At 43.1% G+C, this 12,815-nt stretch overlaps 1 protein-coding gene across 1 annotated transcript in view; it reads left to right on the plus strand.

The window, feature by feature from the left end:
- Positions 1 to 11,534, plus strand: part of cpne4a (copine IVa) — a 102,557-nt gene extending 91,023 nt beyond the window's left edge. Inside the window, exons 14-16 of the mRNA XM_063198647.1 lie at positions 526 to 659; positions 2,707 to 2,943; positions 11,295 to 11,534. Coding sequence (XP_063054717.1) covers positions 526 to 659; positions 2,707 to 2,943; positions 11,295 to 11,432 — 509 coding nt within the window. The 3' untranslated portion in view covers positions 11,433 to 11,534. The remainder of the gene's footprint in view (positions 1 to 525; positions 660 to 2,706; positions 2,944 to 11,294) is intronic.
- Positions 11,535 to 12,815: the final 1,281 nt, after the last annotated feature.

Raw genomic sequence — 12,815 nt, forward strand, 5'->3', positions numbered from 1 at the left:
AGCAAATTCACTTTGGTCACTTTATTCGCCTACCCTCCATAGAGAAATAATGACTTTCGTTGGTCCGGTAGTGTAGGTCACTTTTGGTGTATACACAGCACAAGGTGTCTCTGTGTCTGCATGTGTATCTTTAACCCTTTAGCCTACTGTCGCCAAAATTGTAAAGGCTCTGTTACTTAAGGCACAGTAATGTCATAGCAATGTGTTTATGATCTCGTTGAGTATTTTCAGCAAATAGTGACTAGGCCCGCCGACGACCACGTCTGTACAAAGTGGCTACAGAGATATTCATGGTGTCTGTCTGTGCTTATCCTAAACTCACTTGATGCCAATGACGCATAAGCCAGTCATGTAAGATCCTAATGTGCAACGGCAATGATGCTTAAGCGCGTCAATTCAGTTTTTTATGGTGTGGTGTTGACATACTGTAGGTATGGAATTTGAAAATGTCTGATATCCAATGTGTTAAGGAGGTTACTGCATACCTAGAGGGTATAATCTGCATCTGTGTTTGTCCTGGTCCAGGTATACAGGGTGTGGTGGAAGCCTACCAAAATTGCCTTCCCAAGCTCCAGTTGTATGGACCCACTAACATCGCTCCCATCATCCAGAAAGTAGCCCGCTCAGCCTCCGAGGAGATGCACACCAAAGAGGCCATGGTAAATACTGCGCAGGGCGCAGGACTCCTGTGTGTGTGTGTGTGTGTGTGTGTGTGTGTGTGTGTGTGTGTGTGTGTGTGTGTGTGTGTGTGTGTGTGTGTGTGTGTGTGTGTGTGTGTGTGTGTGTGTGTGTGTGTGTGTGTGTGTGTGTGTGTGTGTGTGTGTGTGTGTGTGTGTCCACTCCAAGGAGATGCACACCAGAGAGGTAAATACTGCACAGGGCGCAGGACCTCTGTGTGTGTGTGTGTGTGTGTGTGTGTGTGTGTGTGTGTGTGTGTGTGTGTGTGTGTGTGTGTGTGTGTGTGTGTGTGTGTGTGTGTGTGTGTGTGTGTGTGTGTGTGTGTGTGTGTGTGTGTGTGTGTGTGTGTGTGTGTGTCCACTCCAAGGAGGTACGCAGGAGATACGCACTCTACAGGACGCAGGTGGATTTATGTGTGTGTGTGTGTGTGTGTGTGTGTGTGTGTGTGTGTGTGTGTGTGTGTGTGTGTGTGTGTGTGTGTGTGTGTGTGTGTGTGTCTGTCTGTCTGTCTGTCTGTCTGTCTGTCTGTCTGTCTGTCTGTCTGTCTGTCTGTCTGTCTGTCTGTCTGTCTGTCTGTCTGTCTGTCTCTCTGTCTGTCTGTCTGTCTGCGTGTGTGTGTACTTAATAGGGTGCAGGACTCTAGCAGTGTTTACCATACATTGAGCTGACTGCGCTGGTTGGGTCAAGTTTGTGGTGCGTTCTTGTTAGTTGTTAGATAGTTTTTAGTGTTTTTCAGTTACAACACAGTCTCTCTACCTCATTAGGTACAATGGAGTAAATGGTGTAACAGCTATGTATGCCATGTGCTAGTGATGCACTTAACACCATGAATACAGTGCTGGCCAAAAGTATTGGCACCCCTGTCAGATAATAGGCCTACTCAATTTCTTCCAGGAAATGATTGCAATCACAAATGCTTTGTTATTCATATCTTCATTTGTTTGTCTTGCAATGAAAAAAAAACACAAAAGAGAATGAAAAAAAGTCAAATACATGACCATTTTACACAAAACTCCAAAAACGGGCCGGACAGAAGTATTGACATCCTCAGCCTAATACTTGGTAGCACAACCTTTAGACTAAATAACTGCGAACAACCACTTCTGATAACCATCAATGAGTTTCCTACAAAGCTCTGCTGGAATTTTACACCATCCTTGAGGTGATTTGAAGGGTGCGTTCTCCACACTGCCATTTTGAGATCTCTCCATAGGTTTTCTATGGGATTCAGGGGTGGACTCAGAGTGGACACACTACATTATGCTGCAAAATTTGTTGATAGTCTTCAGATTTCATAATTCCATGCACACAGTCAAGCAGTCCAGTGCCAGAGGCAGCAAAGCAACCTCAAAATATCAGGGAAACTCTGCCATATTTGACTTTAGGGACCGTGTTCTTTTCTTTGAGGGCCTTATTTTTTCCTGCTAACTCAAATGAATAGAGGAAAAATAAATGAGGCCTTCACAGAAAAGAACACGGTCCCTAAAGTCAAATATGGCAGAGTTTCCCTGATGTTTTGAGGTTGCTTTGTTGTTGGTTGTGCTACCAAGTATTAGGCTGAGGGTGTCAATACTTCTGTCCGGCCCGTTTTTGGAGTTTTGTGTGAAATGGTCATACATTTGACTTTTTTTTCTCTTTTGTGTTTTTTCATGGCAAGACAAACAAATGAAGATATTAATAACAAAGCATTTGTGATTGCAATCATTTTCTGGAAGAAATCGAGTATTATCTGACAGAATTGAAGGGGTGCCAATACTTTTGGCCAGCACTGTATACCATACTTTTACTTTTAAACAAATATTTTTTAAAGGCATTTTTGCCTTTACTTTGATAGGACAGTATGATAAGCGTCAGGAAGCAAGTGGGAGAGAGAGATGGGGTGGGGGTTAGCAAATGACCCGGGCTGGACTCAAACCCAGGTCACCTGCGTAGTAACCGTGCCCTACTGTTAGGCATGGCAGAGCCCTTTCACTCTTACTTTTGACACGTCTGCCTGATTGGTTGCGTTCCTCCCGTTGCTCCCCTCAGCAATACTTCATCCTGCTGATCCTGACGGACGGCGTGATCACGGACATGGCCGACACGCGGGAGGCCATCGTGCACGCCTCGCAGCTGCCCATGTCCATCATCATCGTCGGCGTCGGCAACGCGGACTTCAGCGACATGCAGATGCTGGACGGCGACGACGGCATCCTGCGCTCGCCCAAAGGGGAACCCGTGCTGCGAGACATCGTGCAGTTCGTGCCCTTTCGCAACTTTAAACACGTGAGCAAATGATTTTTTGGGCATTCTCCGTCTTCCTTTTTCCTTTCTCCTTTCAGTGTTGCCAGATTGGGCTGTTTGTGATGGGCGTCTGCGGGTAAAAATGGGTGGAAAGGGCATTTGGGTTAGATTTTTGTATATTTGTATATAGAAATTGGCCATAGAAATCAATAGAATTTCGTTTTAGAGATTCAGTGCTTCCAGGTGGGTTTTGAGCATTTTTTTGGGCTGAATATAAATGCTACAGCCGGCATGAGAGGTAAAGCCACACAGATACATCTGTTGGTCAAAATGGGTTAACCTGGACATTGATGGTCCATTAGACATTTTAACATTTTAGTAAAGAGAACTAGAAAGAGAGTGCAGTCTTTTCGTACTCTACCTGCTGATTTTTATTGGCTGTCCACTTAGAGTACATGGTTAGAAACACACTTTCAAGGGAGCATCTTGCAGGAAGGAAAATGATTCCTCTTCTGAAGTTCTCCTTAGGACTGCTGTGAGACTGTGGCAAAACTGAAGGAAATCTGGCCCTGCCGTGGCCAACCGGTACTCGAGCGCTTGCCTGCCATGCGGCTGATAACCCGGGGTCGATTCCCTGCCCGCGTCCTTTGTCGACCCCTCCCCGTCTCTCTCACTATTTGCTTCCTGTCTACCTCTCATACTATCCTGTCCATAATAAAGTCTAAAAACACCCAAAAAAAATCTGGAAAAAAAAGAAAACACTTTCAAGGGAGTATCTTGCCGCAAGGAAAATGATTCTTCTTCTGAAGTTATCCTGAGGACTGCTGTCAGACTGTGGTAACATTGAAGGAAGTCTGAAGGCATGATGTTGACAAAAGAGTGACAATTACCGGCTGACCTCTCCTCATGTGCCCTCCCTCTGGGGAACCAGCCAGGACTTCACAGGGGATTGGGACGGTTCTGAAGCCTGCAGGAATTTGAAAACACTCTCTCTACTCTTCTTTCACACTCTCTCTATCTAACTCTCTCTCTCTCCACCTACCTCTCTCTCTTCCTCTTCCTCTCATCTCCTCTTCCCTCTCTCTTCTCTTTTCTTCTCATCTCTTATCTCTTTTCCTCTCTCTCTCTTTCTCTCCTCTTCCCTATCGTATCTTCTCTACTCTTCTCTCTTTCCCTATCTCTCTCTCTCTCTCTCTCTCTCTCTCCCCATTAAGAGCCACCTCTGTCCCCCCTAATCAGGGTATTGCTATGCGCCCAACTCCACCTGGACTCCAAAGCCCAGTCTGAATAGGCTGTGAAGAGGCCACTTCGGCTCCTTAATTAATCCTCCAGCTACGCCTCGCCTTATGCAACAGGCTCTTCAGCCTTGCCTCAGGCTAGCCCTAATAACCCCAGGGGCTAACAGATCCATTAATTACCACACACCCACTTACTGTGCCCGCAGGAAACAGAAATTAGCAAAAAAGGAAGTAAAGCGTTTAGTTCAGAGACGGGGCTTCGGGGCTAAGGGATGGTAAGATTTAAGATGTTCAAAGTGAGTGTTGTTGGCAACAGAGAGAATCAGCGAGGGCATAACCTCTTACTTACGAGCTCAAGCTGTTTTTAAATGTTTGCACTTTAATGAGTTCCCACCACGCCAGATGCAACCCTTATGAGAGATGGTCTACAAAGAGTTGACAGGAACAACATCAACAACATTGCTTCAGAAGCACAAGGAGGCAGACAACTGTTTATTATGTTGCAAGCTTAAATGTCAACAACATCTGACCAGGATTTAGGGTCACAATTTTAATGTATCACACTGAAGAAGCATTTAGCTGCTAGAGTTGCAGATACTCCTCTACACTAGAGTGTGGCTCGGGCCGTTTTTTTCTGTCCGCGCCCGGCCCTCAGCCGACAGAAAAGTGATCGACCCCGACCCGAGCCCGAGACTAATTAAAATGTTTGTGTCCGAACCCGTCCGAAGCCCGAGACCACTGTAATAACAACAGAACCTGTGCGCAAGCAAGATTTTCTATGTGGGCTCCTCCATACTCAAAATAGCACGTGATAAATAGCCAGGGGTGCATCTCTCAAAGCCGAAGTAGCTAGTCGGTTAGCAATGTTGTATAGTAGATACTATAAAAGTTGCTAACTCTTGTGTCTCGAACGTTAGCACACAAAGTAACTACTGCTTGGAGTAATGTGCACTCTGAAGTAGTGGTGACTTTGAAAGTGAGGCGCCTCCTATCCGTATCTGGACAGTGAAGTTGAAGTACAGCTGGATTAGATCTATTGAGTCCAGACATCACCTCAGCCACCCCAAGTAACACACAGCGCTAGTCTACTTCAGAGTGTGACTCCACCCATTAGCTAAACTTGTAGTACATATTTGACCACAAATGTGTCAATATCTTTTAATCCTGTGGTGCAAAAGCGCTGAAAATCAATCGACATGCACACACAGTCATGATACAGCTGCGAGAGTGTTCAGAACACAAATTCACGTCATGTCATTTGTTCGTGAAAAAAAATGTCATATCCTTGGAATCTGATGAATCCCACACTAATAATCAGTGGTGGACGAAGTACACCAGTTATGTACTTGAGTAAAAGTACAGTTACCTTGCATTGAAAACTACTCAAGTAAAAGTGAAAGTATTCACCTCACTTTTTTACTTGAGTAGAAGTACAAAAGTATATGCCGTCAAAAATACTTAAGTACTAAAAGTAAAAAGTAAAAACTTGAAAATGAAGCCTTTGGTGCAATTTTAATATTTAAGTGTTGTAGGCCTAGTTTGGTCATATCTAATTAAATATCCTCTGATTTGCATAGGCTATACCAACATGTTAGAACTAGGTCATAACAGGCCTCAGAAACACTGTGGAGTAAGTCCATGGATGTTATAGCATCAGAAGTTCATTTTCACCTCTCTAAACATTTAATACAGACCCTAACATGCCCAAAAGAACACATGAAAGGGCCATTAATATTAAGAATGATTAGGCTGAAATTGATTATTAGAACAACTACTACAATACCCCCCAGCCGTAGGCCTACAGTCCAGTATAGGCCTACTTATTTGTGACAGCTTTGCATGTTATCATTATTATTATTATGTAGTGTTTGGTTATGTTAAGGTTGGCTTAGGCCTATATATGGACAAATAGACTTCTTGCGATTCGAAGCTACCTTTAAAGATAGGAACATCTTAATATACTTGTAATGGTCTCTATTTGCTAGATGCCAATGATTTGCAATAGCCTACTTGATACAACTTAATTGGAACACTTATCTGTCTGATCGTGAAAAAGCCTTTTGTGCCTGTGCACATCACTGGGCCAATATTTAGCCAGTGTCCATTTTTTCTATCTTTTTTTTTAATTTGTTACTGTTGTTTTTTTTACAACCTCACTTTGGTGGTATTGCCAGTGCTTTTCATATCCACTAGCCTACTGACCTGACTTAAAGGAAAGGATAGGCCTACATGTTGCGTGCATATAGCCTCACTTAATAACATATGGTGGGCATGGCAATCCTCATGTAAAGATACAAACCCTTTACACAAGCCTCTTTTCCATAAAGTTGAAGCAAATCATTTTTTTTGGTGACAGGGGAGTCTATTAGACAAGTAATTGATATCCCCAACTACTTCAGAAAATACTGCAATGTATTGAGGGGAAAGAATGCTATCACGGAGTTGTGTGCCTGGATGGTTTGGAATAAGCAGCATGTTTAGGCATCCTGTGTACTTGACTCAAGAAACCAACACGCTACAAGAGCGGCAATTATGTGTCTATTGTAAGCCATAATACAGATATAGAAGTCAAATAAGCAGTAGGGCCTACATTAAGCCTATCAATTCGCTGATTATTCAGTTCAAACGCGAAGCCTATCTGACAAATTTCGTCTTGTCAGGCGAGTGCAGCCTGCGAGCTAAACCTCCCCCCTCACACAACGAATACGACGTGCAGATTGCTACACTCCAACAACCTTATTGTCGTCTGCTTTATTGTTTTTTTTTTTGTTTTCCGCATGTTACTAGTAAGTACCGTTTCTTCTTATTTCAATTCGTCTCGCAAGTCGCAACAGTGGACACATCAGTCGTCTTGCTCTGCTCGCTTTCCTTCTAAAACTAATTATGTACAGTGGAGCTTGTTGTCACGTGACACATTACAACCAATCACAATGGCGAATCTCTGAGTCTGCCAATCGGATTCAGTTTCACTTTCTTCACACAAGCGTGAAATCTCAGATTTCATTTGACCAGAATTATGAATTAATTCACCTGCCGTGTATCGCCTTAAATTAAAAAAAAAGGAACGCGTAAGGAACGAGTGTTTCTGTAAATGTAACGAAGTGAAAGTACTAAATTTCGCTTTGAAATGTAGTGAAGTAAAAGTATAAAGTCTCACCAAATAAAAATACTTGAGTAAAGTATGAAAGTATGAAAATGTTACTTAAGTACAGTAACGAATTACATTTACTTCGTTACTGTCCACCACTGCTAATAATATACTTTTAGCTGTATACTGATTGAATTTCGTGTCATTTCGATGTGTAATTTGTGAAATATTTAGATTAGAAAGTATTGGTTACTCCCGGAAATGCACCAGTGTACGTGTCAAGTACTTAATTTTTTAGTGTGCAAATTTCATTTCATAGCCTAGGGGTATTTACGCATGTCTATCAATGGGAAGACGCGGGTTCGAATCCAGTGTGCAGCATGTCGACAACAACTCGTGAAATCGTGTTTTGGACTCTACAGTTTAACACATTTTCCCTTGGCTGCACGTGTGTGTTGGTAATGCACAAAATAAATAATCTATTTCTGCCAGATATTTCCAAAATTGTGGCACTGCAACCATGTGGATTCGAACCAGCGTGGCTTCTGTTTTCCCATTGGGATGCAAGCGTGAATACCACTAGGCTATGTAATGAAATCCGTGCGAGTTTTTTTTAGGGATATGACAATTCAACAGGTGATTTTCCGGGAGTAACCACAACTTTATTGTCAAATTACACCTCGGAATGAAATGAAATCCAATCGGCATGCAGATAATACTGCATTATTGGTGCGGACGGTGTCAGATTGTAATGCCACAGCCGTGTTTTTTCACAAATAAATTACAAGGTGTGTTGTGGAGGAAACAGCGGAGTCACGGTGTCGTGACATCCAATCAAATGTTTGGTGCTGGTGGTGGTTGTACACTATTGCGCTCTACTTCACGCACTGAATTTAGGAGGAAACAGCTGAATCATGACTCAGCAATCATGCTTATCTCTTGTTGCTTCTTTGGTCACGCACTGCAATGCCAAGAAAGTAAGTAGCGGTGTAAGGGAGGGGAGAATTCCATTGAAATTTGAAAAACTGGTCCGATTTTGCCACCAACATTTGTTCATGTCATTGAAAATCGATTACTGGTGGGAGGGGAGAACTCTGTTGATGGTTGATCTATGTGGGACTCACTAGCAGGGCTTGAAAACGAAATTATTTTTCAATCGTTCCGTTCCGAACGGTTCAGGTAGGCCTTTACTTAACGTTTTCGTTCCTGAATTCGTTCCGCCACCAAAATTTCGTTCCTGAACCGGTTTGGAACGCAAAATATTGTTCGTTCTTATCGTTCCCGGAAGTGTTTTGCGGGCCTATCAAGTCTATTTTTATGGACTGTACCTTATACCTAGAAAAGGCGTACCCATTAATATTTGCCCTTGACTTACACAGTAGCTACTCTATCCCCAAAAATAATAGGCTAAATCACAGGCGGCATCCAAAAACATTCAGATAGGCTATCCCTCTCACATTCTGGATACGTGCTTAACTCCTTACCTGGCTGTAAGTTTTATCCATATGGAGATCTTGCGCTATAATTACAAACCCTGCATGGTGTAGACATGGTGTAGCTGGTCTGTTGCTGACAAATATCTCCAATTTCCTGTTTAACTCTACAGCGCAAACACTTCAATGTATGCTTCAGGGTATCCTTTTGTGAAATTTTATAAAATATATAGAGAACGAAATAAACCGTTATTAACCGGTTTTGTGGATTTCAGAATAATGTTTCTGTTCAGGAACAGTTGAAGACCATTACTTTTTAGTTTCTGTTTCTGCTCCTCATAAAATTGCGTAAAATTCCGTTCGTTCCCGTTTTCGGTTTTCGTTCCTTGAACCGGTTTGAAGCCCTGCTCACTAGTTTCACGTCCTTCGGCTCGGTTGTCTTGCGTCATTTGGTTCATCGCCATGACAGCCAACCCTAACCCTAACCTTAACGCTAAACCCTAACCTTAACCCTAACCCAAACCTTAACCCTAACCCTTAATCGCTTGTTTGAAATGTTCGATTACCACATGACGTAAGACACAAGTACGACCCCCGACCGAACGGGCGTGAAACTTCTGGTAACCAAACCAAAGACAAACCACCTCGCAGAACTCCCAGCCCGGACAAAACATAGAAGGATTTTTGTTGTTTGACTGAACCGCTTTCGTCTGCTAAGGACAGGCTACCTATAGTACTGTAGCTTCTGCAGGTCCACTTTCACCTGCTCAGGAGGGAGACGGGACTCCATGATCCTCCAACTGGCTGAAAAGATACCCTGCTCCTTAAACCGACATGACTTGGTCACAGATGCGCCAGCAAAATGTGCACCAACAATTTGTCCTCTTTTGAACTCTGTCAAGTTGTGTGCATTGCAATATCTTGAGAAAAACTGTACTCTTACCCTGCTTATTGAACTTTCATACTCTGCTCTTACTGGTGCAATGTGCAATTAATGAGGTTTGGCTACTAGGGGGGTCCAATTTAGCCATGAAACCTCCCACACTATGAAATGACAGGTATTTCAGTTTCATTGACCAAACCCTGTAGCTTCTGCGGGTCCACTTTCACCCGATCACCCTCAGGTGAGACACGGGAGTCGATGTACCTCCAGCTGGCTGGAAAGATACCCTCCTCTCGAAACCGACATGACTTGAAGGGTCATGATGCAATGCTCTGAAATAGTTTATTATTACATGTCGCACATGTCAGAGGCAGACAGAAAGGTACTGGGGGCTGTATTTCAGCAAAATGGTTTCATCAGCTGAGACCATGGCAAGAAAGTGACGGGTCTACTAAAGTATACAGTCACAGTCTAAAGTGTAGAATAGGTGAGTTCTATAAAGATGTACAGTATGTTGAGGTTAGGAAGATTGTCCGGCTTGTTAGGTCCCTACCTCAGGGAACTGAAGTATATCATCATGGCTAAGGCTCCCACCCCTGATGTAATTATCCTGCAAGGAGCATTGTGTGGTCTGTACAGACATGGTGCATTTTGTTAAAACTCCTCATATTGTGCAGTAGGGTAGAGACAGGGCCGGATTAAGACGGCTTGGGGCCCCTGGGCTACAGGTTGCTGTGGGTCCCCCCGTAAGGCAAATTTCAAGACAAATTTACGTACTGTAGACAGTGTCATAATTATGAACTAGGAATTAAGGATATCTTGTCTACCAACTGTACTCAATACGACATGTGATTTTTGCAATATTACCTCCTGTCACAATTCCACAATTTTTCACTTTTGGCCGTTCAGGGGCCCCCTGACAGATGGGGCCCCATAGGCTGCAGCCATATCTAGCCTTTGCATTAATCCGGCCCTGGGTAGAGAAGCACAGATAATGAATGCATGAGATTCTATTCATTCCCCTGTGTGTATGAAACATGCCATGCAATTCGCTGTACAGATTAAATTCTTCATCTCTTGAGATATACGTAGTATAATTTCCTTTTTGTGGTGTAACATGTCCCATAATGTGCACAGTTCCAGCAGTAGAATGCTTTGCATCTCATTGGAAAAAAGCCTGACTAGCACTACACTGCTCTGACATAACCCAACCCATTTTGACCTGAAAACGCCATCTAAAAAGGCCAGTTTTTGCCTATATGTAACATTGTCCTACAACCTGAGCATTTATTTTCCTAAAAATTGAAGAAAATTGTTCCGACCTGGTCATTGGCATCCTGGTGAGAACCGTGTGTCTTACAAAGTGAAAAGTGAAAAAAAGCGAAAGCCCATTAGGAAACTCCAACTCCCATTGTCATTGTGACACAGCACTCCACAGCACACAAGAGAACACTGCACACTGCACACAACGAAATTGCATTTATGCCTCACCCGTGCAAGGGGGCAGCCCTCAGTGGCGCCCCATGGGGGAGCAGTGCGGTGGGACGGTACCATGCTCAGGGTACCTCAGTCATGGAGGAGGATGGGGGAGAGCACTGGTTGATTACTCCCCCCACCAACCTGGCGGGTCGGGAGTCGAACCGGCAACCTCTGGGATGCAAGTCTGATGCCCTAACCGCTCACCCATGACTGCCCTTACCACATTAACCCAGTGCTTATATGCCCTGTGCTTTTCTGCTCTGCTCTTCTAGGCTACTCCTGCGGCGCTGGCAAAAAGTGTCTTAGCTGAGGTGCCCAATCAGGTGGTGGATTACTACAACAGCAAGGGCATCAAGCCCAAGTGCCCCAGCGAGTACGAGTCTTCCCGGACATTCAGCGTCAGCCACTAGGCCGTGGCAACGCGCCAGCCCAGCCACCCTGTCTGAAACCTTTTGCTCAACGCGGAAATGAAGCAAGTTACACATGATGTATGGGAAAGCAGGAAAACAAACTCAATGACTTTACCTTTTTCACTTGTTTTGTTGCATGTGTAGCCCTGGGTGGCCAGTGCATTTGTGCTGTAGTGGTTGCGTTTAACTGCTCTGGAGAGAGAGAGGGAAGGAGAGAGAGAGAGAGACACAGAGAGAGAGAGAGAGAGAGAGAGAGAGAGAGAGAGAGATCAAACAGTGAATGACCAAAACAAACCACAAATGAGCATGTGAAAGGGGAGTGTGCCCGTTAGGTATGTAATGTATTTGTTTTTATATCTAAAAAAAAAGTTTGCTGATGTTTTGCAAAGTTTCTTAATATTCTTACAGGGAAGCGCATTTTGGATTGCCATGGACGTACGTTATGTCTCCATATTAGAAGTGAACTGCATCTTCGAAGCACAGACTTTTTTGCAGATCAACGGCACATGCATGAGCTGGATTTTGCATGAGAAATATATGATGATAATAATACAATTTTTTTGGTCTAACGTCATGTTTTAATAGGAATTAATTGTGCACTGGGGCCCTAGCCTGTTTGTAATGGCAGCCACTGAGCTGTTGGTAAATGTTAAGCACAACACATTTTGAGCAAATCTTATCCTATAAAAGAGTAACACTTTAGAATATGTTCAGATTGTTTACATATACAGTATATTGCATACGTTAATAATGAAATGACTATTCTGTAATATATTTATGAAATATTTAACAATTGTAAAGAAAAGTGTTGCACTAAACCAATGAATGTAGCAGCGAAGATTTGTAGTTAATTTTGTGACCTTTCTAGACCGTGATGATAATACAGTGTGCTTTGTGCATGCCACCTCAAGTCTTCCATTGTTTCACCACACCATCGGTTGATACTGAAGTCAAGTTCTTCTGTTGTTTGTATTCTAAAGTGTTACTAAATCATGAGCCTGATATATTGTGATATATATATATTCTTTTTAATTAAAAAAAAATAAACAAAATTGTGATTTCTGAACAATGCACATGAATGATTTTCCATTATGTCTAACCAGTGTTCACAGAACTACAGCCTGAAAGGTATACAGTGAAAGCATAATCTATACCGCTTTTCAGAGCATAGTTTAAACAGCTGAATTAAGAAGCATGAATATTATATAAGTCATTAAAATGTTAGTTTTCAAAATCAGACTAAGCTAAGCACTACAGTAGATGATCTGACTAGGCGGCATCCCAGATGACACCCCCTCTGGCACCCCGTCCCACAACCGCCGCCCTGCTCCTCACGTGAAAAATGATCACGAAATCAGCTCATACTGTAAAAATAACGGCTGA

This window comes from Engraulis encrasicolus, chromosome 5 (genome assembly GCF_034702125.1).
Source record: "Engraulis encrasicolus isolate BLACKSEA-1 chromosome 5, IST_EnEncr_1.0, whole genome shotgun sequence".
Classification (NCBI taxonomy): domain Eukaryota; kingdom Metazoa; phylum Chordata; class Actinopteri; order Clupeiformes; family Engraulidae; genus Engraulis; species Engraulis encrasicolus.